The sequence below is a fragment of the Montipora capricornis genome, chromosome 14 (genome assembly GCF_036669925.1).
Source record: "Montipora capricornis isolate CH-2021 chromosome 14, ASM3666992v2, whole genome shotgun sequence".
In the NCBI taxonomy this organism is placed as follows: Eukaryota; Metazoa; Cnidaria; class Anthozoa; order Scleractinia; family Acroporidae; genus Montipora; species Montipora capricornis.
Genome location: NC_090896.1, coordinates 9,002,340 through 9,030,124, shown reverse-complemented (window position 1 = coordinate 9,030,124; position 27,785 = coordinate 9,002,340). Strand labels below are relative to the sequence as shown.

Below are 27,785 nucleotides of genomic sequence, written 5' to 3'. Positions count from 1 at the left end.
GGGTCTTTGTTGACTTGTAACACATGGTATGCTCCCTGTTCCTTGGTTCAAAAACTAAATCGGAATCCTCTAAAGCAAATTAAGAACAAGACTCGGGAAGAGTTGAAAGCTTAGTATTTCTCCCTTTTACGGTATTCCGCATAAGAAATTAGAGAGTCAAGCGTAAAAAACTTCAATGTTTAAATTAAAAGCCGTGATACTTTTTTATGACCAAAAAAGAAAAGCTTTGAGTAAGATGTCATTTTTCCCTCAAACATTTACGGTGCTGTCTCAGTTGATTGTTTCTTTTTTACAAGAGTTTTGGCAGGTCTAAACATAATAATATACGTGCAAAAATTTCAGCGTGTCGATTGTCTGAGAACACATCCTTTAATCCCAAGTTTTGGGGGAAGCGTTGATCATCATTTTGGATACGAAGATTTGAAAAAAAAAAAAAACAAAAACAAAAATCTTCAAAAGTATGAAATACTTTCCGTCCTTGGTAGCCGTAACAACAGAAGAGAAAAAAAAGTACCAGTACCGTTTCAAGAAATGGGCATGGTAGACAAAATTCCCTTTAATCTTTCACTGTTTTTAAGGGTGTCAAGCATTCGTCAGTGAGGAAAAAAAAATGAAGACACTTGTTTTCAAGTTCTTCGAAAATCTGTGTTTTTAAAATTAGAAAAGAAATAAGATATCATGCTTTTAAAGCCAAAATATATGGCGCCTGTCTGTTGCTATGGTGACGTCACAATAATGCGTGCATCTTACCCTAACTTTACCGTGACAAGAAGACAGGTTGTGGAGACGAGAGTCTCTTTAGACGTTCTGTGATTTCTAAGGGTAAACAAGTCATTGTTAATTCACTCGTAAATTATTATTGCTTTTACAAAAGTCCATGTTTTTAAAAATTAGAAATGCTATTTACTAAGTAAATGCACCCATTTACCAATTGTTCATGAATATTTCATCTAATCAGTGAGGCATTCGTCTTTTTTGCAAACAGGCTGTGTAAAAGTGTTTTCCATTTTATAGAATGTTATCATCTTACCCTCCAGCAGAGACGCCAATGTTTCAGTACGTTTTTTTTTAAATACAAACTACAGACATACCCGGACAAATTTTGTTTTATTTAACAATTATTCGCCTCAGGCGAAGTGATTATCGGTGAATATTCACCGAGACGAAGTCGAGGTGAATATTCACCGATAATCACTTCGCCTGAGGCGAATAATTGTTTTAGTATAAATACACAGGTGATTATTTCAAAAAAAGAGAAAAAAAAAAAGAGAAAAAAAAAGCATTTCAACGCGAAATCATCTTCACTTACAGTGGCAAAACGACTACTGGCAGCCATTTTGTCCGTCGAGGTGATTATCGGCTGATAATCCGAGATAGCGAGCCAATAACTGCGCGCGATTTTGTATAATCACCTGTGTATTTATACTAAAAATAATTATTATTAATTCACCCGTAAATTGTTATTATTGCTTTTACAAAATAAAAGCACACACCCCAACCGCATTCTGTAAAGATTCCTTGATCAGTGGAAGTTCTGTTGACTTGTACCCTGCCAATATGTCTGAAACGTCGTTCAGGCAATTGTTTCATCCTTTTTCCTTACTTTGCGGTGCAAGACTGTTCGACTGTCAGTTTACTGCAAATCAGTGACTGAGGTTCACCATTGCTTATCCAGACGTGAAAGGACTTAATGATCAATGGACAGGTTTGTGGCTTTTTAACGGCGCGAGTCCCTGTTAAGTTGATTCGGCGATATCTTTCAGTGGTAAAGACAAGTATGTTTATTTGTCAAAGATGTTTTTACCTAATTGTGGATAAAAGCATCAATTAACAACATGAATATTTCATCATAGCCGCGAGGACATCTCTCTTGAAATTCACAGCGAAGTACGACATTACACTTTTTTCTATAGAAGATTATTATCGCTTTCCCTAGTAAATGAGCTTTCTTTCTAGAGTTTCGCTTATTTTACATTGAACACCTCTGATTCTTGTCTAGAACATGCAGATCGTCGTAAAACAAAACCTGCACCTTGTGCTAATTTAAGTCAGAGAGAGAAAGAATAAAGAAAGACGAAAACCCCATTTACAAACGCGACAAAATCGGCACGGCACGGCACATTTTTGGCACCGTGCTGACCATTTTTGGGCATGGCACTCCAAATTTTCGACATGTAAACGTAGCGGTCCGAAATGAAATGTGGCACCAGTGCCCAAAATTCTTGAGTTGCCGAGACTACCTCCTGGAGGTAGGCACGCGTAATCGAGGCACGGTGCCGAGATTGACGTTCGTGTAAATGGTCTCCCGTGCCATTCCAGGCCTTTTTGTCAAAAGTCCACTCGTGATGCATGCTTAATTGTCACAAAAATGGCGGCCGAAGAGATACAAACACGTTTCCGTTCGCCAAAGAAAAACCTGAAGAACCGTGGAACGTCATATAACCCGGGCATATAACTTGGTTTGATAATGATTTCCTGTGTTTGCACCCTTGAAGTGCCAATAAGTTAATGGGATGATTAACTTTGGATTAATAAAGGATGGGTCTTTGTTGACTTGTAACACATGGTATGCTCCCTGTTCCTTGGTTCAAAAACTAAATCGGAATCCTCTAAAGCAAATTAAGAACAAGACTCGGGAAGAGTCGAAAGCTTAGTATTTCTCCCTTTTACGGTGTTGCGCATAAGAGATTATAGAGTCAAGCGTAAAAAACTTCAATGTTTAAATTAAAAGCCGTGATACTTTTTATGACAAAAAAAGAAAAGCTTTGAGTAAGATGTCATTTTTCCCTAAAAGAATTACGGTGCTGTCTCAGTTGATTGTTTCTTTTTACAAGTTTTTTGGCAGGTCTGAACATAATAATATACGTGCAAAAATTTCAGCGTGTCGATTGTCTAAGAACACGTCCGGTAATCCCAAACAGAGTGCAGAAAAATGAAATAAAGATCATAACAACAATTGTTATATAGCTGAAATTTTTGCCCCAACAACGCGCGTTCTCATTGGTTACTTCGAGGTCACATGACATCTAAGAATAAAACTGTTTCCCGCCAAAAGTCTCTGAGTGGGCAACAGTGCAAAATCTATGACGTCTGAGGGTAACAATGCACTGTTAACCGCGAATGTTGACCAGCGACCGCCGTTGCTGTTGTCGTTGCACGTTTTTCTTTTTGTTCTATATAACAAATTACTTAATGACTGGTCCCTCGGGAAACAGTTCATTTTGTTTCCTGAGAATCACAATGTTTCCCTTTGCTGCGCCTCCGGGAAACATTGAGATTCTCGGGAAACAGAATTAACTGTTTCCCGAGGGACCAGTCATTAAGTGTTTATAGTTTAACATCAAGGGTGCTTTCTTGAATTTCTGCGAAATATAATCATTTTAGCAACCAGACCACAGTTGGAGGAAAGGGTGAAAAAAGCCAGTGGTGTGATGATGTAGCTCAAGAGGAATTTTAATTAGATACTTTCATCTTCTTTCAATAATTATAAATCTTTTACCACAATTTCTTGTAATCTCGCAATCTGACTGGCTAATTTGCTCTTGCTACCGTCAATGTGAAACGCAATTTTAATAGTCAATCAGCAACGCTCATTTTGGGAAAAACACCAATGAGATTGCGCAAAATTTACAGATAATGCTGCTCTTTTTATGTGTTATTTTCTTGGTTGAAATAGACGTTTCTTGTGGTGAAATTGGTTGTGGATTCACTCAGCTGTGTCTCCTGAGTCCACTCACCTCTGTGATGACGAATATCTTTGTCGATAAGAGTGCAGACAACAGTGAACCACGTTTGATTTGTCAAGTTGTCCTAATAATATACATTGTTACCAAGTAGTCAAATGATTTTGCGTGCAGTTTTCAATAGCTAAGCATAAGTGTAAGATTCTCAAAGAGTACCAAAATTTGCTTTTACCCAACATACCAGTGGAATTGTTTAGCTAGCCTTTGAAAAATCTACTCGTGCATTCCAATAATTATTCCAAATTTCACTAGAAATCATTTGATTACCTACTCAAACAGTCTGAATGAAATTTTGTTATTGCAAAGTTTTACTGCAGATTATTTTCTTGATAATCATGAACATAATCAGTTTGGACTTTGTTTCACACATCCTTTGGTGTAATACAGTGTATATTTCTTCAAATCTGCATGAAACTCAAGTGTTGATAAAATACATAGCATTTCTCTTTAACTTCAATAGGAGTAATAAACACGGGATCCTTTGCTAGAACTGCAGCCTATAATGTCGGTTTTAGATTTTACCAAAACCTTGACAATCACATAGAGCAGACATGAGTATGTCTGCAGCAGCTCCATGAGACTGGTTATGGACTCAAGCAAGTATAATGTCAAGTCACAAGATACACCTCATTTCAAAATGGCCGCCATTTAGATATTCTTTTGTTTTTATTTAAATTACACCTTGATGCCTCGTTCAAGGAAAAATATTCTTTTGAATTTTCAGCTCAAGAACGAGGCATCAAGGGCAAATTTGCATGGAAACAAAAGAATATTTAAATGACGGCCATTTTGGAATAAGGTGTATGATGATGTTGGTCTACACCTGCAGTTTTCTAATTACAGTAGTGAAGATTGGTTATGAAATCTACATACCGTAATGTTTGAATACATTTATCTCCAACTCCTTCATTCTTGTACCGTGCTATCATCACTGAACTTAGAGTGCATGAGCTGTATTAAGTCTTCAGAGGTAACAATATTCATGCAATCTGTTAGATGTGAACACAGTTGCCAACAGAGAACTGCATGTCCTTCCTCATCATATTGAAAACACCATATACAAGCTTAACCCTAATAGGCCAATTGCTAAATCATAGCTATTTTGTGGCTAGGAAACTCTTCAGCAATAGGAACCTAGAAATTAAAATAAATAATGGTAAATGAAAAGACCTTGAACACAAGGTTACAAATACAGAGGATATTACGTGGCTGCGCGGAGGTATGAAATTTCTCTTTGAGTGTTGAAGAAAATTTCACGAGTGAGCGCAGCAAACGAGTGAAATTTTTTTCAACACTCAAGAAGAAATTCCGTATTGCCAAGCGGGCATGTAATATTCTGTTTATTATATAAACACCAATGAAATGCTAAATCACTTCACAAAATGCATCGAAAGGTGCGATTTTTATATATAACCATAACAACAGTGAACTTTTCACGTGTGAAGACATCATGTTTTCGCGCGAAAGCTCACTTGGTATTTCATTGGTGTTTATATAATAACTGTAAGTGTTTTATGGATCAAAACATGACAGTAACTCTTTTGTTTAACAGATCAAAGAATGGGGGTGGCTCAAGACGAGTTTTTGTTATACGGTCGCAGTAACCTGGAACAGTCTGTCAGCAATCAGGCTAAGCAGGCCACTACGTTAAATACCCGTAGGTTTTATTCCGCTGTTGTGTATAAGAAATTACTTAATTTTTTAGCATTTAACATAAGATTTTTCAACACTGCCCCCAATTTTAAGTTCTAGCTTTTAGGTACTAGGTAACATATTTATTAGTGTTAATTAATGTGCATCCTCTTTAGAAGATCACTTATTATTATTATTATGATGATGATGATGATGATGATGATGATGATGATGATGATGATGATGATGATGATGATGATGATGATGATGATGACGTAACATCACAGGCCTAAAAGGTGCTCCTGGCCTGGTCAATTATTTCCCTTGAGAGCGAGTAACAACAAGTTCCTAAAGCTCGCCAAGGGAGTCTTCTCCTGATTCCCTAAAGGGACAAAACTTTTCTTAGAAGTCTAACCGTTCCCAACAGAGCAGTTTTTTGGATCACTTTAAGTCTTATGGTGGTGCCAAGCTTTTCAATGTGTTTGTCAAACTTATTAGATACAGCCCCTAATGCTCCAATCACAATTGGCACTAAAGTCACTTTCTTCAGCTTCCATAACTTTCTTATTTCTTCCCTAAAAAGTTGGTACTTCTCTATTTTCTCCAGTTCTTTGTCTTTTACTCGTGTATCCCCTGGAATGGTGACGTCAATGATCATGGCCTCCTTTGCTTGCTTATTAACAAGGACAATGTCCGGTCTTTGAGCTTCAACTATCCTGTCACACTGTACATTGAAATCCCACAGAACTTTGAAACCTTCATTTTCTAACACTCGCTCTGGGGTGTGTTTGTACCACTTATCGGTCTGCTCAAGGCCTGCCTTTCCACACAGTTGCCAATGCACATACTGTGCAACATTGCGAAATCCACGTAGAAATCGAAAGAACAATCCTGTGGCAAGGCCAATACCTTTGGGATTGTTTTGGTCACAGTTTAGTCACCACAGGTCCATCTTTTATCGCCCGCAAGTAAGAAAGTTTTAATCACGTGATCAGCCATAGCGAAGGACAGGTGATGGAGTGTTTGCACTCGCGTGATCAGTAACCATGTTTTTCCACCGAAACAAAAGAAAACGTTTGCATGATAACAGAGCTCAATTCCCGGAGGATTAGTTTGGAGCACCAACATGGCCGCCGTTCCTTTGTTTAGGGACATCAACATGGCCGCCGTGACGTCACGTGAAAACACTTTATATGAAGTTATTTAAAAGAACTTCTTGGTTTAATTTTTGCGATATGACAAGAGAAACGGAAAGCTAATAAATAAAGAAAATACCTAAGGTACAAACTAGATGTTTTTGCATAGGTAATCGCATGGGGCCGAGTAAAATTAAGGATTAATATCACGCGTGTTTTCAGACGTTGCTGAAATTGCCCGAGTCGCGCAGCGACGAGGGCAATTCCAGCAACTTCTGAAAACACAAGTGATATTAATCCTTAATTTTACGAGGACCCATTGCGATTACTTGTTAATAACAAAGAGGGCAAAATTTTCTTAACACTGTTGAGGCACCTCGAAAAACAGTCAGCTAAGCGGAGTTAAAACATTCGCTCGCTCGGAAGCAAAACAACTGACAAGCAAGTCAACTTGTCCTTTGCGTCCAAAACGAGTATAGATGATTGTTATTTACATCCACTCGAGAGGAAAATACTAGTTTCATTCCTGAACAACAGTAACAACGATTAAACCAAATGTTAAGCTTCAATTTATTTTATTCACCTGGGCCCGGTTGTTCAAAACCAGATTAACGCTAACCCCAGATTAAAAATTAACCAAGGAATTTATTTCTCTACTCTCAAATGCTGTGCAACGCTGATATCTGGCAAAACTTTAAATCAGAAGAAGTCAATCTTAAAAAAAAACAAAAATAAGCAAAAGAAACTTTGACCAAAGAGTTGAAAACATGACACAAAAGTTTACGCTAACCCTGGATTAAGTTAATCGGCTTTCGAACAACCGGGCACAGAGCCTCGAGATGATGCCTTTTGTTTAGGACTGAATTTTAATATATCGAAAGTGGGCTATGCGGCAATTCAAACATTCAAGTCGGAATTGAATGTTTGATTGACGCATTGACTCTTTGAATTGACAAATTGAATGTTTGAATTTAATAATTGCGAGTTTATATTGCAAGATAGAATGCTTGAATTGAAGGTTTGGATTACAAGTTTGAAATTTGGCTGGGATGGATACCCATAATTTTCATACATGATTTTTTTTTGTCCGAGTTTTTATTTACTTATCCACCCTGGCATCTAATGCGATATGATTGGCTCATTCCGAGCATGCGCCTGCAAGTAATACAGGACTCTCTCTTTTCCTGCCTGGGTCCCAGGCTCATTTTCAAGGCGGGGTAAGAGAGAGTCCCGGAACTGGACTACCAACGACAAGGGAGATAAAGAAGAGAGACCCTAGAAAGAAAGTTATTCTTCCCTCAGTTACTTATTCTAATTCTCACTAATTTGTTTTCTTCCTGTTGTGGCAACCTGTTTCAAACACGATCGAGGTCTTGACAACCGTAACTGATAATAGCAATCTACAATCTGATTGCTCAATCCAATTTTATATTTGTAGAACGCATGCGCCCAAGGCTTGCCATAATTTCTTTTTTTCTGTTGCAGATTTTTTTTCATCTTTAGTGTGAATAATGGTTATTCACCCTAATATCACCCCTGGGCTGATGAAGTAGGATTCCTATCGAAAACGTAAATATTTGAATTGGGTTCCTGTGTCGTTTTGAAGCGAGCCGGGCGTGTTGATTGCCTAAGTGATTTCGGGTTTTTTTCGTGGTTTTTGTGCACAATTTTGTTTGTGCAAACGTCTTATATGACTTAATCAAGTCCAAGATTTAACTTAGCGGTCGGGTTCATATCGAAAACTTAAACATTTGAATTGGGGTTCCTGTGTCGTTTTGAAGCGAGCCGGGCGTGTTGATTGCCTAAGTGATTTCGGGGTTTTTTCTCGTGGTCTTTGTGCACAATTTTGTTTGTGCAGACGTCTTATATGACTTAATCAAGTCCAAGATTTAACTTAGCGGTCCTCATCCTCCAAAACCTTTTTAACATGATTTTTAACAGTTCTTGTAATTCTATTTTGAATTATTTTAGGCGTGTTACTGTGGAGACCAACGTTAGAAGTAAGGGTATAAGCTACACTAGAGGGCAGCCGATTCCTTCCCAAAATGTGGTTACGAAACCAAGGAAACTAAAGAGCTCATCATGTCGAGTAAGTTAGCAATGTTTCCTTACTTTGTTGCTTGCAGTTAGAACAGTTGAAGTGGTCAAATTTGACCTTCGGAAACCTAAATAATATTGATTACCCTAGCCAATCAGATGGACGGTGATAATCTAATAAACCAGTCAGATACCTGTCCAACTTTTGTTTCTCGTTCTCGACAACACGGGTGTCAAAAGGGCATGCTTGATACATCTATAATATTACGGTATGTGATGTCCTTCTCAAGAACTGCCATATCTGGTCTGGAGTGCTTCATGATGATGATGACGATGATAATGATGATTGTTATTGTCATTGACCACCCTGAGGTTCTTTCTTTCGATGGGGTAGGGGGTAGGGGAAAGACTGTTCATTAGCCACTATTAAAAATACCATAATACTCTTTCTTTGTCCCTGCATTTTGCATAAGCATCATTTTTGTTTTCCCTTGGGAATTACATGCAATGGTTCCAAGAGAAACTGGAAACAATGCTTATGCAAAATTTTGAAGGGACAAACAAAGAGTGTTATGGTATTTTGATATTGGCTAATGAACAGTCTTTCCCCTACCCCATCGAAAGAAACAGGCGTCGTTGCCCTAAGCGCGGGAAACGTACGCAAATAGGCCACTAAAGTTAGAATTGTAATATTATTTCTAATAGTTTGAAAGGACGGCGCCAAAGTTTGTTGCCATTTGCGTTTTTTGACAGGACAAAACCCAACTGATTTTGAAATTGCTTTTGATACTCAATCAGCAACTCAATAGGGAGCTTAAGCACGCGCGTTTTTGAGACGCGGACGGCAACCGGAAGAGAACATTACGCGTGCCAGGACAGTGATGTCTCCAAGATTTTTATACTAATCATCTCTAATGGAGAAACGATACTTAGCACTATAAATGTGGTTAAGTGAAGACAAGTTGAAAGGGAAAACAGATCACTTCCGGTTGCCGTCCGCGTCTCAAAAACGCGCGTGCTTAAGGTCCCTAATATTAGTTGGAAAACGTAAATCTTGGCCGCCCTAACTTTATTATTCTCGTCCTATTTCAGCTCGTAGCTACACCTACGCTCGCCATCGGAATGAGGTTGGTGATGATTATCATGAGGACTATGATGTATCTGGAGGGTTCAGTTACGGGACGAGTGGGTTCAGTTACGGGTCTGGTTCGTCTAGTTACGGGTCTAGAGGGTTCGCTTACGGGACAACCAGTTACGCCGACGATGTTGAAGAGGACGAAAGTGAAAGCGAAGAAGACGGTGAAGATGAGGATGAGAATGAAGACGAAAATGATGACAATGGCCAAGAAGAAGAGAAGATCGAAATAAGCGCGGTCAGTGAGGAGATATCTCAGCTATCAGTCGAGTCTTTTATCACCATCATGAAACACAAGTAAACCGCGAAGGGGGTTTTCCACTAAGAAATCCAGCTCCACCAAAGATAACTTGCCAAGCCCAAGGTCATTAAAGCTTGTCATAGCAAACTACAATGGTATATTAGGTAGGAAATCAAATTCCGAGTTTCAGAGCTTCTTAAACCACCATTCACCTGATATTATTCTTGGATGTGAGTCAAAACTAGATGGCGAACCTACTTACAGTGTTTTTCCATCTAATTGCACTGTGTAGAAGGATAGAAACTCTGCTGGAGCAGGAGTCTTTATTGGAATTAAGGATATCCTTGTTAGCTATCCCTTAAATGATGTTGACTCAAACTGTGAAATTGTATGGGCTTCTCTTCAACTGCAGGGTTGCACAAAGCTGTTTTCCTATTACCGTCCACCGAAATCTTCTGTTGATGAAGTTGAACAGTTCTGTGCTTCTGTAGACAAAGTGTTTGCTAGTTATTCACCAAAATATCCTCAAGTACTAATCGGTGGAGACATTAACCACCCTGGAATAAATTGGGAAAGTTTGTCAGTTAACTCTCACACTGGTGTGTCTATTTGCTTGACACTATTGGATTGTGTCCACTTAAACAATTTAATCCAGCTTGTTGAAAAACCCACAAGGGGTAACAATATCTTGGACTTACTGCTCTCTTCAAATCCTAATAAAGCAACAAACAAGTTACATACACCTGGTCCTAGCCACGACCAGGACGCCATCTTCTTTGACATGATATTAGAACCAAAATTAGATCCTAAACCTGACCATAATATTTACCTGTTTAGAAAAGCTGACATGGAAAAACTGGAACAGGAAATTAACAAAATTGCACATGAGTTCCGTGCAAAGCAAAATACCTCAGGTTTTTCAGTTGACAAGCATGTGCCTCAGAAACGAGTTAAATCCAACAGGAAGCTCCCCTGGATCACAATCCAACTAAAGAGGATGATTCGTAAGCGAGAGAGATTATTCAAAAAAGCCAGAAGATCTAGACTTGCTTCTCATTGGCAGTCTTACAAATTTTACAGAAATTCAGTCAAAAAACGGATACAACAGGTACGTGAATGTTATGTAAATGCGGTCGTAGGAGGCGGTCTTTAACTTGAAGAAGGAAATGTCACATTGAAAAGAAGAGAATCTATTGGTTTTCCTCCCCTGCGTGATGGAGATCGTTTTATCAATTCAAATAGTGGCAAGGCAAATGTACTCAACAGCTACTTCAAGTCAGTGTTTACTGCTGAAGATACATTCCAATCTTCTGGTAGGCATAAAGAATCGTAAGACTGTTGAAAAATCCTTTGTAACAAAGCAGCACATTGATGAGCTGGGTTTTTAAGAATCCAAGGAGAAAATTTATCTGGTCCTGAGGCTTTCATAGGTTTGAGAAGTTTAAGCTGAAAAGGAAAGGGACTGGAACCTTTACTTGGAAATTTTGATGTCAAGAAATTATGCAAAATTCAAACAACGGTAACCGCCACCAAATCTGAGTGAAACATAAAAATAGCAGCTCAAAACATGAAAAGAAGACACAAATAACGCAGCAAGTATAAAAAGAGGAACAGATGGACAGAATTGAAGATTGAAAATGATTGCAATGTAGTTTTTGAAACCTTCGTAGCCCAACAGTTGAAAAACAGTTATACAAAGTTCATTTTAAATGTCTGTAACGTTTGATATAATGCTGGAGAGACATACATGTATGACAAGAATCTGTGATTTGCCATTCGCAAGGGATTTATCAAGTTCTAAAGCGATAAAGGACCCGCAATAGGCATTATTAACAAGATGAACTAGACAAAGTTCCATTCTTTTCGAAATCTTATTTCCCAGTCAGGAACCTAAAAAATTAAAAAGTGTATTAAGGATAGTAATAAATGATAAATTTCCACGGACTATTCGCCACTTTGAGCAGAGCGGATATCCGCCCTGCTTTGAGGCTGCGCGAGAGACCGGGTCGAAATGGTTGTCAAAGTGCATTGCGGGACTGTCCTACAATGCACTTTGTCAACCATGCCGACCCGGTCTCCCGCGCAACCTCAAAGTGGCGAACAGAATGAAGCAGATTCTTATTCCGCACAACTAAACTAGCTTCTTATAAAACAAAGCAAGTAACCGCTTTGTCTTTCACTCAAACGCGCAGCTAATCCCTTGTTCAGAGCAGAGCACTTTGAATTTCTTTCTGCGATGCAAAGCGCACAACCAGATTACGTTCCCGCGAGAGTAAGAAGAATTGAGCTGCGATCAGTTCTCGCGCAAATGGCTCCACCCCGACAGCCACTGTATATTTCTTGAGCGTTCACAAAAGCTAATGGCGCAATCAAGTTCGCGTTAAAAACGTATTAACTAGATCTTTTTCAACCGAGCTCCAAATAATTATGTAAATCATAAAGATATTTGAGGGTTAAGCTTTAAACAATAAACGATAAAACAAAAGCAGTAAATAACTTTATTTAGCTTTTTTGAACTTTCCCAATCTCTTTTGTTTGACCGTTTGAAGGCTCGCCTAAAACCAACTGTGACTAAACTTCTCGCGTTTACCCGCGCATGGTAAAGCCCATAACGGTCATCTCTGAGCTTCTCTTTTTTTTTCTCGGTGTGCAGTCCAAATGTTCAGTCTTGTGTTTTCTTCTCTACAAAGGCCTCCTTTTCACTACCGAAACGTTCACTAGAGAGAGTTTTCACTCACGTGGCCAGTATTTATGCAATTTTTTTAGAACAAAAGAAACCGTTTACTTAATTCAACTCCCACAGGTTTTGTTTGGGAGCCCAACATGGCCGCCGTTCCATTGCTTTGGAGCACCAATATGGCCGCCGTGACGTCATGTGAAAACGTTCTATAGTGCGTCCATTCAAAAGCCCACGACGAACCCCTCTCCCCCTGCTATCTGGATTTTTCCCAACGTGGTCAGCCTATGAGTTTTCGTCAATGTTGGATGTTTCTTTCAGTTTCAGTGTGTATTGCTTAAATGAGGTTTACGACGCCCGACAGTGTTGTTGGAGTTTTTCTAAGAGATTAGCCAATGATTTTGGCTCAAGATCTGAACTTTCTTAGCCACAATTGGCCAAGAAACCTCTTCTGTGATTGTGAATAATAAAAACTGAGTATGGGATGTTATGTCGCGCTGTCAAAGGCCTAATGATCATTAATTAACCAACCAATATTTCCGGCGTTTCCGAAGTGGTTAAATCTTTTGTTTTGATGTAATATTCCTGTTTCTAAAGTGTTAACAGAACGTAAGGAATTTAAGTTAATTAAAGTAATCATTTGTAGTCGTCTAACTTCGCTAACACTCGGTTATCTCTTTAGCCAATTTTTGTTTTGTAAATTGTCTTTAAACTTTACAGAAGATGTTGAAGAACAAAAGAAAAAGCAAAAACATAAAAATAAAAAAGAATTGAAGAAAGGAAAGAAAAAAAACCCCGCAATTTGAGTTTAAGGCAATGTTTTGCTGTGAGAAACCAAGGGAATATGCCTGACGCGGTCGTGTGCTTTAAAATCTGAATTGGCATTGATCGAAGGCGAAGTTGAAAACAGGAAGATAATTCGTTCATCCGCGTGATGGAATCTATAGTTTGTACTTAGGAGACCCAAACTAAAAGACATGCCATGAATACAAATGAGAAAAGAATACAGCTTTCTCTCAGATTAATGATTACTTAATGATTAATGATTATTTTCCTGTTTGCAGTAAGGGAACAGCTTGTAGCCGTATATTTCGTTCATTTCCACTGTCATTTCTGGCTAGCAGTTATGCAGAAATCGTATCCCAAATACCGCAAAAAGGTAACTGTGTAACATATGTTGTTTCACTATTGCAACACTATTTAAAGGAGCTGTTTCACGGCTGTCTAATTTAAGTGGGTTAATATTGGCGTCTTTATTCCCTAAGGAACTTAACGTTAGAGAGGAATTTGCTTGTAACTGACAAAATCACAGTTTCGTGTCAAACAAACGTCTCTCCCAAAGCGCCATATGAAACTGTTACAAATGTCAAAAATGAACTTTGAAAAACTGTTAGACTAACAGCAAGTTTTCAAAAACCCCAACGTTTTCATGTCCATCCATGGCTACTTTTGTAGTTGCTGTGTGGTTTATATCTTCTCAATGTTTTGAGCGTTCATTTTTATGTTTCACTCAATTTGGTGGCAGCTTTCTCTCAGATGCTTACTCAAGCCTTGATTCTGCTAACCCATGAAGCCATTTCTTCACTCATATGCCTTGGCATTGGTCATTCACCGTGCAAAAGATGCTTTTAGTCTGTTCATACACCTGAGTGCTATTCTAGATTTCAGTGGATGGAATTATAAATAAGGATTTGTTGAATCAGCATGAACTGCCGAATATAAAAATCAAAGTTTCTAGCGGATTTCATAGCCAAGGGTGGTTTAACACCAAAGCCGACTTACCAAATTACTGCTGACTCTCAATGCCGGAACTTGCAATTTTCAGTATCAATATTTATCTTTGTTCGATCGTATGACAGGGGAACTTGAATAATATGGTTACATTAGCACTTTAGCAGTAGTCCTTCTAGAGTAGAAGGTGTTCAAAAAGGGATGGAAATAAAGGAGTCGGTTAGCCTCATTCATGTTGCTCTTGTGCACCTCATTTCCCCTCTCTCTTTCAAAGTGTTTCAATCCCCTAAGTAAAATGCTTAGTTGACCCTTAGCTCTTCATGCAAATAAGATTGTTATAAATAATAATTTGTATGAAAATGTGACCAAAAAATTTTATCGAATTGTATATCTAATGATGTTCAGTGACCTCTGTATCTTATCACAAGTAAATTCTTTGCGGTCTATGAAATGGTGGGTTCAATGTAGCCTTAAATGTAATTATTCGGGAGAGATCGAGACACATTTTACCCACAGTGGAACCCGTTTAAAGCGCAAACTCACCGGATCGACCCTGGTTGGTGTCAACGTAGAAGAAGTGCCCCTAAATGAACGCTTACGTTAAGAAAAAGGGATAAAAATCGGCCAAGAATTCTTCTAAACAATTTCTTAAAGTATGCGTGGAATGTTTTCAATATTTCTTAGTCTACACCATACAAGATAGGGTTTGCGCCGGCACGAAAACCATGTCGGATACAGCTTCTTTCCACACACGAGCTGTAACGGAGCAAAGCGGTGCCGCACCGATTTAAAAGTGGATTATCACATACTCCCAATATTGTTGGGTGTGTTTGCGGCAGTGCACGTAGCTTAATCTTTAATCTTTAATCTAAGGCTCCAGCACTTGGCTAAGTAGCCTGACTTCTGGCTGTTATACAAAGTTGTGGTCTCATTCACACGAAGCCCTTCAAGCTAATCCTGCCAAGCCGACCACGTGCTGGAAATGATCAGACCACATCACCGGGAACTCCGTGCCCTAATCTTTTCGAATAGTGTATGGGGTTTTCAACGTCCCACAGAGTTAATGAACAAGGGCCGTGAGACGGGACCTCCGGCTTATCGTCCTTACCCGAGAAGACTAACCGTTTGCAGATGTAGTTACAAAGGCATCACTTTCTCGTCAGTTATTTAAAGACCCTGAGTGTTGGTCCGGCCGGGGTTGAACTCACGACCTCCTGCGTGACAGCCCGGTGCTCAACCAACTGAGCCACCGGTGCGCTTAAAGTTTGATCGGTTTCAAACTTTGCGTAACAACTCCCAACAACACCGAAGAACATGCAACAGGGTGTGCAAACAGACGCAACATATAACATCCAACAATACTGGGAGTTGTTGGCCAACAATAACGTTGCGTCCGTTTGCAGCGGGTTTGAGTGCATGCTTTTCTTTTGCGTAGTGTAATTATAAACTAGTGTTCACACTATATCGGATAGCTTTTCATGTAGACAAGAAAAGCTATCCGGTATAGTGTAAACACAGCCTTCAAAGTAGTGAAGGATGAAATAATGAGATAAGAGGTTTGGTTTAGTGTAGAGCGTTTTGACAGGACGTCACATCCAGTGTCCCACAACAATGAAACGGCGGCCATGTTGGCCTTGCTGTCTCTAACCGATCCTGTAAGAGGTGAAACCTTTTCTAATGTAAAAGCTATATTTTGGTTACAGTTCGCTAGGAATATCAATGTGCACGTGGTCATACAACTTGAACTCGCCAACCTCTGCTGTTAATCTCTTCAGCCAACTATTATTCTTTTTCTTTTTAACTTTACAAAATATTCTGAACAAACACCGGGTTCCAGGCGGTGCTTTACTATAAGAATACTAAGTGCATGATGTGCTTGTCGTGCTGTTGGACACAAAAATCTGAGTTGTCATCGATCGAAAGCGCAGTTGTAAACAGGAAGAAGATCTGATCATCCGGGTTATGAATTCTTTTGTTTGTACGTAACAGGCAGACAAAAGATTTGACCTTTGTTAAGGCATTCCGACACAAACATTAATCGGTCTTTGTCACGCGATCCCTACTGAACTTTCCGCTCAAAGAGTTCGGTTGTCCATGACATAAAAACAAGGGAATGTCGTTCTCGGTGAAATGTTGTTTTTTTTTTTCTAGATCCATTCACTTTGGAGAAAACTAGCAAAGAAAATCTTTCATAAAATATCATTAAATAAGAAAAGCCGAGCTTATACACTATGCATGTTCAGGGGTCAGACCCTACGAAAACAAACAGGAAATACAAACCTCGGGCGATATCTCCAAAAATGAACAGCAGATTTTCAAAGTACCCTGAATACAGTGGTGTTTATCAAAATCCTCCAAATAGTGTGCAATACCCACTAAAAGCTTGCATCAGACAAAACCAGCAATGCAACAGTTGAGGTAAAAGTTCCAGCGGGCCTGTCATTCCATTCAAGATTTACATTTATTTTCTTCACCTTGTATTAGGCCGGAAATTAACTCAGCAGATGTCTATTGCAATTCTAGTATCGAGTGATTGGCTCCAGTATGTGATACAGTAAGTTGATAGTAGTTGTTTTTCACAGCAACATTGTGGGAAGTGGCTTCTTCCCTTTTAAGCAGACATTCTTGCGTCACCAAGACCCGTGAATTTCCTCTTGAGAGGAGGTGCTTTCGTTTTCCTGGTTGAAGACAAAGAGCTGCTTCTATCGGATTTTTTCACACCCGACAGCCATGTTTAGTTAAACGTTGGGTAACTCCGGTATCCCAAGCACCAAAAGAAAGGTAATTCTAAGTTGTTTCACTGTTTTAACACTGATTAATATTCTACTCCTTATTTGCTATGCCGGATTGGGCAGCCTGAATACCAATGCCGACAATGCGTAATAGATGATACATCAAATCATTTTGCATACGCGGGACTTGGCTTTGTCATGATGCTCGTAAGTTCTTCGCTCTTATATCCGCGTAAGCCTTACATTGGTTGCGAGTTCTTTGTGCAAAAGGACTGGTAAAAGTGGCTTAAAGTTGGAACACTGTCATGCTACCCATCTGAGCGGCGCTATTCTAGGTTTCCGTGCCGGATGGAAATGTAAGTGATCACGCAAGAGAGGAGTGAACTTTGAGCACTATAACGTTGATAAAAGATTTGCTGAATCGATTTGAACCGCCAAATAATAATAACTACCGAAGATTGAGGCGGATTTTACAATTCTCTAGTGACAGTACTCTGATTATATTGGCATGGGGTCTTTAATTTGATTTAATGCAGCCAAGAAATTCTAGCCATGGATCAACGCAATGTGTCAAAGATGTGCGATCAGGAGAAATTACCGGGAAAGGCATTTCGTTGAAATAAAAAATAAATTAATGTATGCTGTAAATAGATAAATACAGTCGAACCTCCAAGTGCGACCACCTCTCGTAAGCGACCGCCTATCCAAAACACCAAAACTTTCCCAGTTAAAGCCTTAGAGTTAGAACCTGAGGTAACCTTAGAGTTGGAACCTGCGCCCTAGAGTTGGAACACCGGCTGTAAGCGACCGCGACCACTTTTTGGACCTGACGATCAATAGACCAATTCGGCTAACTCAATGTTGTACCCAATTCAAATCTCTCGGGGTTAAGATTCTTTGTGTGTTGAATTTGCATGACAATGAAGCATTCACATTTAAATGATATGGAAATTCTTGGAACAAAACGTTTTATTCCCAGAGGATTTGAATTGGGTACAACATTGAGTTAGCCGAATTGGTCTATGATGTTCCATTGTTTTTAACCTCTTGTAAGCGACCACTTAACACATTCTCTAACCTCTATTTAACTGTGCCTGGACCTCTTCTCGGAAAAGACCCCCTGTGGTTCGATTCTTGTAAGCGACCACCTCCCGTAATGCATTTTGGGTGGTCGCTTCCCGGAGGTTCGACCGTAAATAAAAATACTTATTATATGGCCGTGTCTCACAAGGACTGGGAACTACCGCATTCAAGAATTTGATTGATTGAAATCGATATTGAAAGCGGTCTAGATTTTACCATCTAGACCGGCATCTAGACCGATCTTGTTGGAACAGTTGTTTTTGTTCCATTGCTTTCTTGTTTGGCCATATAATAAACATCTTATTAACCGAGCAAGGTCGGTCTGTATGGGAGAATCTTGAGCTCGATTGCTGGTGCAGACCTCACTGCGTTCGGTCTGTACTACGACCTCGGTCAAGATTCTCCCATACAGACCTCTCGCTCGGTTAATAAGAACTAAATGTTAAATTATTTATATAGCGCGTTGTGCGTTCGATTTATCTTATTCCAGAATAAGAATACGCAGAAATTTATGACAAATCTCTCCAACTGCACATTTTCCTACCACTGGAATACTACATTCATCTTAACTGTTAATGTCGACGAGATCTTTGGATCAATTTGCGCAAAATCCAAAACTATTGTTTTTTAGAGTTTACTTCATGTATTCTTAGTCCGGAATACGTTTAATTAAATGCAACAACACTTTACAATATTTCAATATTTAAATAACAATTATATAATGCGATGTCAATTAGAAATAGTTTGAAGAAAGGAAGCGACAAGATATCAATAGCGCGAAACAATATTTACAGTTAAACAAGTAAATAATTACATTACACAGTATCAATTCAAAATACGTCTAAAAAAAGTCTTGGCTTGGATTTGAAAGTAGTCAACCAATTGCAACTCCTCGACTCCTCATATCCTGTGGAAGAGAGTTCCATATATAAATTATACTGTTGCAGTATATGAAGTTAAGTAGAGATAAAGGTGTACACGAGCAAAAGTCCCTAACGACCGGAGCTTATGATTATCCCGGTTTCCCTGCATGAAGCATGCCCAAAAGTGTTGCTATTCTCCCATGGACGAGATGCTAGTCCATCGCAGTGTTACCCCCAACAGTATGTCGTCGGTACCCATTTGAACACCTTGGGTGAAGAAAGACAAAGTGGAGTAAAGTTCCTTGTTTAAGGAAACAACGCGACAGGCGAGGCCTCAACCCCAGATCTCCAGATCCGGAGTTCGAGGTGTTGACCGCTCGGCCACACACTCCTCTGATTCCATTCTGTCTTTCTTGGGTTCGTTTTGGTTTATCTAACTATATATGGTCCGTTTCTTTTGTGATGGAACCTTTTAATTTCTTTTTGTTTTATCTTCGTCCATTTCTGTCTACTGTCTATCTCGTTTGATATCCGACTGACTGTTAGTTTTCTCTTCAATTTAGGTTCCAAAAAGAATGAAAGCCTGTTAACTAAAATGAAGAAGAAAGCAGCTTTGGGACTGTGGTGGCTGGTTGCTGTTCCTATTCTGCCATTCTTCTATCTTTCTGGTCTGAAGGCCAATTGGCTAATGCCAACAGATCCTGTGCTGGTAGTCAAGACCCTGATAGTCGAGTTTTATTTGCCTGCCATAGATGTACTGACGGATTTCTGGACAGGAGCTAGCTTTTTCCGCAGCTGCCATGTTAATTTCGGATTGTATACCATCTCTGTAACCTTTCTCCCATTTTTTGGTAAGCTCTTGTCCGAGATTACCCAAATTTTGAAAATTAAACGAAAGCAAGGTAACCTGTTTAATGCTATGTGGAAATTTCTGATCAGAGATAGGTTGAAGCAAGTGTTGGTGCAGTTGCCACTTATACAGCCTGGTCTCACTTTATGTCGACTCAAGTGGTTATCTCAACTATCCGCCGAGGACGTCGAAGCAGAGAAGATTCTCTTTCGAATGGCCAGCGACAGGGTCTGGGAGCCATTCCTGGAGGCCGGACCTCAACTCACTCTGCAATTACTGATCGTTTGGCAGACGGGAGAGGTAACATCTACGCAATGTGTCACAATGCCTGTAAGTTGTTTTGCCTTGTGCTGGGCTGCAGCATCGACATTTTTTAATAATAGAGTCGACCATGGCATCGCCAGTCCTCCGACTGTCAGTAACCTGATTATCACATCCATAGTCTCTGTACTTGTTATACCACGTATTCTCTATTTTTCAATCATGGCATATTTATCAGGATACTGGGCCGCCATTACAATCGTGAGCACGTTGGTTGTCGTCGGGATAGCTCTGAAGTTTTTCTCAGTTAATGAGCCAAAACCTAAGATGAAATACGATCGGCATAAGGATGAATACTTTCTGGTTCCTTGCAAGGGATTCAAGCCAATAATGGATGAAATCAGACTCAAAAGCACCTTTTTATCTGTGTTTGCACCAACTGTTGTTGGATTCAAAAAATCCAAAATACTTTTGGTTTCTTCAGTTGCGTCCATCACTGCAATACTGTGCTCCCTTGGATCTTTATGGCTTTACTTGTCGTTTGACAATTGGGGACACGCTAACAGCCCTACTTTCCAATCCTTTTCTTGCTCCTCAGAAAAGTCATGCCTAAGGTGTCCATTAAATGAAACCGACGTCTTGCGTTGCTCAAAAGCATCGTGGCTAAAAGAACACAACATCAGCAAGCAAATAACTCAATACAGTTGGCAGTGTGGAATCAAAATATGCAAAGCTCAATGCAGTGACAACGGTGAACCCAATGACAACTTGCTATTTGGCTGGTTCCCAGCTCTATTGTGTCTCATGGTTTTGTCTGCTGGGTTTTCACTCATCCTTGAATATATGACCGACTTCATCAGGCTGGAAAAATGGATACCTTTAAAACACAACATTTTCCTCAGCCTAGCGATTGAACTTGAGGAGAAAAAAGAAGCTGACAACGAGGCTTCAAAGAAGAAGGACCGGATACTTTGGAGAAACTTTATAAAAGATGAAGAGCACGAATCAAAACTATGCCGTTACGTCGAAGGACAAAAACTTGATCAAGCCATCATCACAGCTCAACGTAAAGGATTTTCCAGGATAACCTATGTCACAAGTACAGTGAACGAAATGGTATCCAAGCTCAGATATCCGTCACGTCATACAAAGGCCTTGGATTCACCTCAAACGGAAAACATTACAAAGGATAAGTATGGCGATAAGGAAAGCAAAAAACAGTTACAACTTTTGGACGCGTCGAAGACTGGTGATGTAAAACAAGTCTACAAATTGATGGAACGAGACGTAGACATTGATGCGAAGTGTCCAGACACAGGCAATACAGCTCTCATGTTTGCTGCTGAAAAAGACGATAAAGCTATAACAGAATTGCTACTAATGGAGCAGGCCAGTGTTTTTTTAGTCAACAATCGTGGCCTGAGCGCACTTACTTTGGCCCACGAAAAGGGTCATGCTGTTATTGTCAATATGATCTGTACAAAACTGGCAGAAACCAAAGAATTAGACGCACAAATGCTTCTCTCAAGTGAAAAGGGAGACCTAGCAACCGTTCTGGCGCTACTGAGCTTTGACACGAATCTTTTTTGTGTGGTAGACAAAATGCACGGGAAATCAAGCTTGCACCTCGCCGCTGAGAATGGCCACTTCAACGTTGCGCGTTTCCTGTGTGAAATGATGCGCCTTAAGCCTGAAGCGATTCTGAAGAAAAACAAATACGAAATGAATTACCTTCATTCAACTTGTCTGGGAGGTAACCTCGACCTCCTTCGGCTGCTTCTGCCACTATTTGAAAAGTCAAATCGCGACGCCATTGTTGAGACAGATGTCAACGGACGCACTGCTTTGTGGTTCGCTGCCCGACAAGGACACCTGGACATTGTTCGAGAACTTTTACCTATTTTTTCTAGCATTGATCCTCAGAGCATCATCGCAAGAAAGAGAGACGGCTCGAACGCCGTTATGGCCGCAGCATTCTTCGGCCATACGGAAACCGTGCGAGAACTCCTTCCTGTCTTCAAAAACATCGATCCCTCCAGCCTCTTCGAGACTTACCATGACTGTGATGACGCCGGAAGAAACTTAATCTCAATCGCAGAACATTACGGCCGTGTGAAAACCAAACAAGTGATTGAAGACTTTATGAAATCAAACAATCTACCACACCCTAATGCAGGTCTTACGATTAACAGAAATTATTTGGTCGACATTAATCAGGTACACTCAGGAATGAAGACTTGGGTATAGTATAATAGACTTGGGTATAGTATAATAACTTTGGTATACTGTCAAAACCAAGCCACTTACGACCCCTTGTAGTTAAAAAAGTTTCCTTTGCCGTAGGGTTTACACTGTTCCCCCTATTTTCCGTGAGATCGTCGAGATCGAGCGCTTTGTGTTACTGGCAGTCATCTCGGAGTGTCAAATCTACGTAGGGGGCGGAGCACAGTTTGAAAGGAAGTGAGAAAAAAAAAAAAATTATTTCCCCCACCGCCTTAAACCCCGACGCCCGTCCCCTCGGTACATATGAAACCAAGATGACCGTTGTACCAGTAAGCGCTCGATCCTCTAACGATCTTACGAAAAACAGGGGACTGTGAACAGTCTACGCAGGCTGTGGCGCCTGTTTTATCAGCGATACTAACGGGAACCTCGCTACACGAATCCGGGACCACCGTTCGACAGACAAAAATTCCCCTATTTTTTAGCATCTTAAAATAGACCAATTCTGATATATTAAAATTCATACTTGGCTTTGAGGCTAAAGGAATAAGAAAAAAGAAATCATCTTGAGGCTCATTAATGAATAATACATTTCTTTTGTTTTATTACCCCAAGCCTCGGAGCCAAGTATGAATTTTAATATATCGAAACTAATAGTTTTAAATCCAACGAATGCGTTGTAGCATCAACAAGGTCAACCTAAGAATCAAAGCAGTGCTTCTATTTCTAATTCTACAGGCCCGTTTACACAGAGCGATTTTATCGTGCGACAAGAGCTGCGATAAAATCGCAGCAAAGTTGCACTCAATTTCGAGCATGTTCGAATTTGCGGCGACAAGGCTGCGATCTGTCGCGCTACAAATCGCAGTGAAATCGTCGGCTGTTCACGCGCGCGATTTGCTGTCGCCGTAAAATTGCCGTTCGATCGCAGCTCTTGTCGCAAGATAAAATCGCTCAGTGTAAACGAGCCTTACTACCCATAACATTTAAACGTTTAAGCCCTAAGAATGATCAGCATTAAATTTCTCCTTGTAATATCAATGCTTTGTAAAACAGACTAGTCATGAGAATTACGGACATGATCACACAAGATGAATGTGCTTGATATTTCATCAACTTCTCTCCACTACTTTTGCAGGAAATTAATAGGGGCAACAAATGAGAATTCAGATTTTGATCTTATAGCTTAAAGGGTTAACATTGGGACGAGTGATAAATCATTTTTGGTCCCCGTTCGCTCTCTATGATCTAATTTGGATGTGTAATTGGTTTCAAAAAGTAAAACTAATTTAACTATATTACTTTTGAAATGTCTGGAGCAACACCTGGTGCAAAACACTCTATAGCACAACCAGCTGAATAGTCTGAATAGGATCCAAGCTTTGCAAGCGGCCAGTATCGTCAACAACACAAGGAAATAGATGATAATTATTTCCCCTTTAGTACCAGTAAGACAGTAGCTCTTCTAACGTCTGGCAATAATGGCCTTTAAATATATGACAGGGTGTGCACCTGACTCCATATTTTCGAAATATATATCCCGAGCTAAAATGAGGGACAAAAATATTGAGACACTTCTATAAAATGGCCCTTTTTTGAACAGTTGACATACCTATCCCCTCCCCTGTGAACCTCCACCCCCTCCCCCAAAAACCAATGTTGTATTTTAGACCCTCAAGTCTTTCTTTTACTTCAAACAACATTTATTTTGGGGGGTGGAGATTTACGGCGTGTAAATAAAATGGAATAGGAAATGTATGAAATTGTTGATAAAAGCAGCTGTTTTAGACAAGTGTGTCAACTACTTTTGTCGCTGATTGTAGCATCACTAAGCGTACCATGAGGAACTCCCAGCTGCTACATATTCCCAAATATATACAAGGACAAAGAACCCTCTAATTCAGAACGATCTAATCTTAACCGCGGCTCAGTCGGTAAAGCGCTGTGTAGAACTGGAGTTCGCGGGTTCGATTCCCGGGCTCGGATCAATACTCAGGGTCTTAAAATAAGTGATAAATGAGGGTACTCCGTTAGTACTGCAAGCGGCTAGACCTTCGCGTGGCTCGGATGACCACGTAAAAATGGCGGTCCCGTCTCTAACTGGAGAGGTGAAAACGTGTGTGATCAATTAGTACTTTCGTGCTAAATATACTGACATTCAAATAAAGTGGATTGTTTAATTTTTTATTTAAACATAAAAAGGACATTTTTACCCAATTATGAGTGTGTACAGTCATTACTAGTTTTAGTTTTTAGCTTTTATTGTTCATGGGGTCTGCTTGTATTAGACATTATAAAACTTATTAATAATTCATGATGGGAAAACAACAGAAATATTTTATTAATCAATATCTGTATTTCAGATACAGCTTTCTCCTCATTTACATAAATGCTTCTTTCAATTTTCACGATTAAAATGTCTTGAATCACCAAAAATACCTAGTTTATATTAACACTTAAATCCTGACATTTCATAGGCACAATACAATATTCGTGCCCGTATTGTATCGGATATAAAATGTCTCGCCTTCGGGTCGACATTGTATGTCCGATACAATACGGTCGCTCATATTGTATTTAGTACTTAATTATTACTTTAATTTTAATTTTTGAAAAGCCCTTTTCGGACGAATAAGGTATGCATTGTATTGTGTTGTGTTGTATTCTGTTGTAACTAACCAAAATTGTAGAGGGAAAAAGGCGGTTTGTATGCTTCTCCAGGATTTGAGCAAAGATTGTAGATAGCTAAAGCTTACGACTAAGTGGAAAAGTTGCAATAATGAACTGTGTGTAAAAAATAGCTGCATGGATCTCTTATAACGATATAACTGAGGAGACCTAATATCCGACGACAGCGACGGGAACGAGAATGTCGACGGAGAGAATAGGCTCCACGCTCGCCGATCTTTGCAGACTTAGTTTTCATAAATACGAACAAACCATAAGCCATATTGAACTATAGAGTAACTTCTTTCTTTTATTATTTATAATCTCTAATAATAATTCGGCTTAGACTTTCAACATGTATAGTATTTATGTTATAATAAACTTTATACTTTCCCTCTTAGATTAAAATCGTGTATTAAAGGCGCTTAAATTCGTTCCCAGGGTCTCTTTTATTTCCGTCCCGCTTCACGTGACTGGAAGAAAAGAAAAATACTGTGGTCCCCAGGCTACTCATTTTCGTGATCAAGTGAGCTTCTGAACCCGGTCGCAACCGTTTTCTGCTTCATTGTTTGAACCGCAAGTCTGTTGCTTAGCAACTACATATCGGATGTGATCACGCTTTGACTGAATTAAGAATCGAAAACTTTTCGTGGCATTTCGTGACAACTTCCAAATTGCTCGGATAAGCTGTGATTACCCAATTACCTTTAACGACATAAAATGCCTCGTTCATTTGATTTGATACACCAGTGTGTAATTGTTCCTCACATCAACTTCAGTTCGGTATAAAATTAAAAGGCCTCGGTCTTCGCCTCTGCTGCGTGCATCTATTGACCAGGGAAGTATCGACCTTGGCTAATATAGCTCAAGTCTTGTTCCTATCGTTCCTATTTAACACCTATACATATCCTCTTTTTATCCTGATAATTTGGGCTTCGGATCACGATGAGTTTTATGTCACTAAACGATTATCAACATGAAGATAAAAAACAGTTCTCTCCTCATCATAGTTTTAATGACCTTGGTGATTAGGGCGTTGGCCAGAACCCCAGACACCTTGTGAATCTCGTGGCTGACGCGTACAAATACATATGTTGTCAAGACGACATTGAGAAATGGCTGGCCAGGAATCAGGACAAGAATTCCCTTTGTATAGTGCGTGAGCCAGAAATGGTACTGCGATATAAACAATTGCAAACAATCAAAAATAAATTATTATTGTTATTATTATTATTCATTCATTCATTCATTCATTCATTCATTCAAAACATTTCTGATTGGCTTAAATCCCTCGGTTAATTCTTCATTGCAGCTGTATAAAGCTGTATACGATTGACGCAAATCGTTCAATAACTCGACAAGTTAATGAACAGCCATGGAAGGCGCGGTAGCTCAGCTGTTTTGGCGGAGCTGGAGAAAATGGCGGAAGATGACACTTGTTATTTGAAACGAAATAGCCGAACTAATGCCTAAAAACATAGCAAGAACAGAAAAACAAAAAAACACTCGACGGACGACCACTGATATTTGAAGAATATCTGCTAGACTTAACTCCCAAGTGAAGCTATGATCCTCGCAGTTATGAACACAATTTTTGCAATTGCGTAAAGAAGCCTGAAAAATTCAGGAATTAAACGGGGTTTGAACCCGTGACCTCGCGATACCGGTGCGACGCTCTAACCAACTGAGCTATGAAGCCACTGACTTTGGGAGCTAGTCATTTGTGGGTTCTAATGTACCCGTGGGGAAAGAATCAACGATGAAATGATAATGAAGTGGATCACATATGAACTGCGGATATGAAATCAAGTGAAGCTATGATCCTCGCAGATATGAACGCAATTTTTGCAATTGCGTAAAGAAGCCTGAAACATTCAGGACTTCAACGGGGTTTGAACCCGTGACCTCGTGATACCAGTGCGACGCTCTAACCAACTGAGCTATGAAGCCACCGACGTTGGGAGCTGGTCATTTGTGGGTTCTAATGTTCGGAAATCCCGTTAATATCGTAAATTTGCCGTGGAAGAGGCAAATAAAGACGGGAACTTTCATCGATCGAGGTAAGCATATTTTAAAGTTTAAAATATTTTGAATGAATAATAAAACAATCATTGAATTCGGCTTTCGTATTATATGAAGAAGTATGCGGATCTGAGAGGGTGTTATCCACCTCGGTCGATAATTCCCTCCTTGATCTGCATTCTTCATATCATAGGGCGGTTTTCAAACGAGTGTCATAAAACCAAAACCAAAGTAATTACTTTGGCTAATCAAAAAGGTCACTTTCGACAAGGGTTACGCAGCAAAAATCCATTGAAACTCAAGGACTTTGGGTTTGTTATCGACGCTTGGTACCACGGAAAAGTGTTTGGCTCTGTCTCTTTTCAGTTCTCAGAGACTTTTAACAAAGAAGAGGAATGTTTAATGTAATCAGTGAGACATTCGTCTTTTTTTCAAACCGGCTGTATACAGGTGTTTTTCCGTTTGAGTAGTATTCGTAAGTGTTATGAATGACTACCCGCCCCCCAACAAATGATGAGCATGTGTCAGCGGATGATGACGACCCAATAACTATCACCTAGTATTCTGTTAGAGGGAGGGGGTGGGGTGGGGTGGGGGGGGGGGATAGGAGAAAATGAGAAGGGAGAAGAGAGAAGGGGGGTTGGATGTGTAAAATTTAATACACTTTTTAGTGATAAGGATTCCGAGGTTAAATAATGTTTTTATTTTCATTTATTATTATTATTATTATTATTATTATTATTATTATTATT

The 27,785-nt window shown here is 39.6% G+C and overlaps 3 protein-coding genes across 7 annotated transcripts in view; 2 read left to right on the top strand and 1 right to left on the bottom strand.

Annotated features, from left to right (window-relative positions):
* LOC138032847 (uncharacterized) overlaps window positions 1-16,927 on the bottom strand; it is a 61,702-nt gene extending 44,775 nt beyond the window's left edge. For 2 of the 4 annotated variants that reach the window (XM_068880560.1, XM_068880561.1), the window contains exon 1: window positions 751-1,560. The gene's annotated coding sequence lies outside the window, so the exon portion shown is untranslated. Of the gene's footprint in view, window positions 1-750; window positions 1,561-4,616; window positions 4,878-10,186; window positions 10,482-14,145; window positions 14,259-14,383; window positions 14,622-16,612 lie in introns of those variants that run through there. The other 2 variants (XM_068880558.1, XM_068880559.1) reach the window with 2 other exon arrangements.
* LOC138032851 (uncharacterized) lies at window positions 8,461-10,195 on the top strand. The gene is made up of 2 exons (XM_068880567.1): window positions 8,461-8,600; window positions 9,641-10,195. Exons 1-2 carry the CDS (start codon window positions 8,594-8,596, stop codon window positions 9,982-9,984), a joined length of 351 nt encoding a protein of 116 aa, XP_068736668.1. The 5' UTR covers window positions 8,461-8,593; the 3' UTR covers window positions 9,985-10,195.
* LOC138032843 (uncharacterized) lies at window positions 10,965-25,426 on the top strand. 2 transcript variants are annotated; one of them, XM_068880552.1, is made up of 2 exons: window positions 10,965-13,760; window positions 19,574-25,426. In XM_068880552.1, exons 1-2 carry the CDS (start codon window positions 13,637-13,639, stop codon window positions 22,366-22,368), a joined length of 2,919 nt encoding a protein of 972 aa, XP_068736653.1. In that variant the 5' UTR covers window positions 10,965-13,636; the 3' UTR covers window positions 22,369-25,426. The 2 variants fall into 2 exon arrangements, with proteins under 2 accessions (XP_068736653.1, XP_068736654.1); XM_068880553.1 differs by lacking the exon at window positions 10,965-13,760 and adding an exon at window positions 16,981-17,113 and having other exon boundaries at window positions 19,574-25,404.
* The last annotated feature ends 2,359 nt before the right edge of the window (window positions 25,427-27,785 follow it).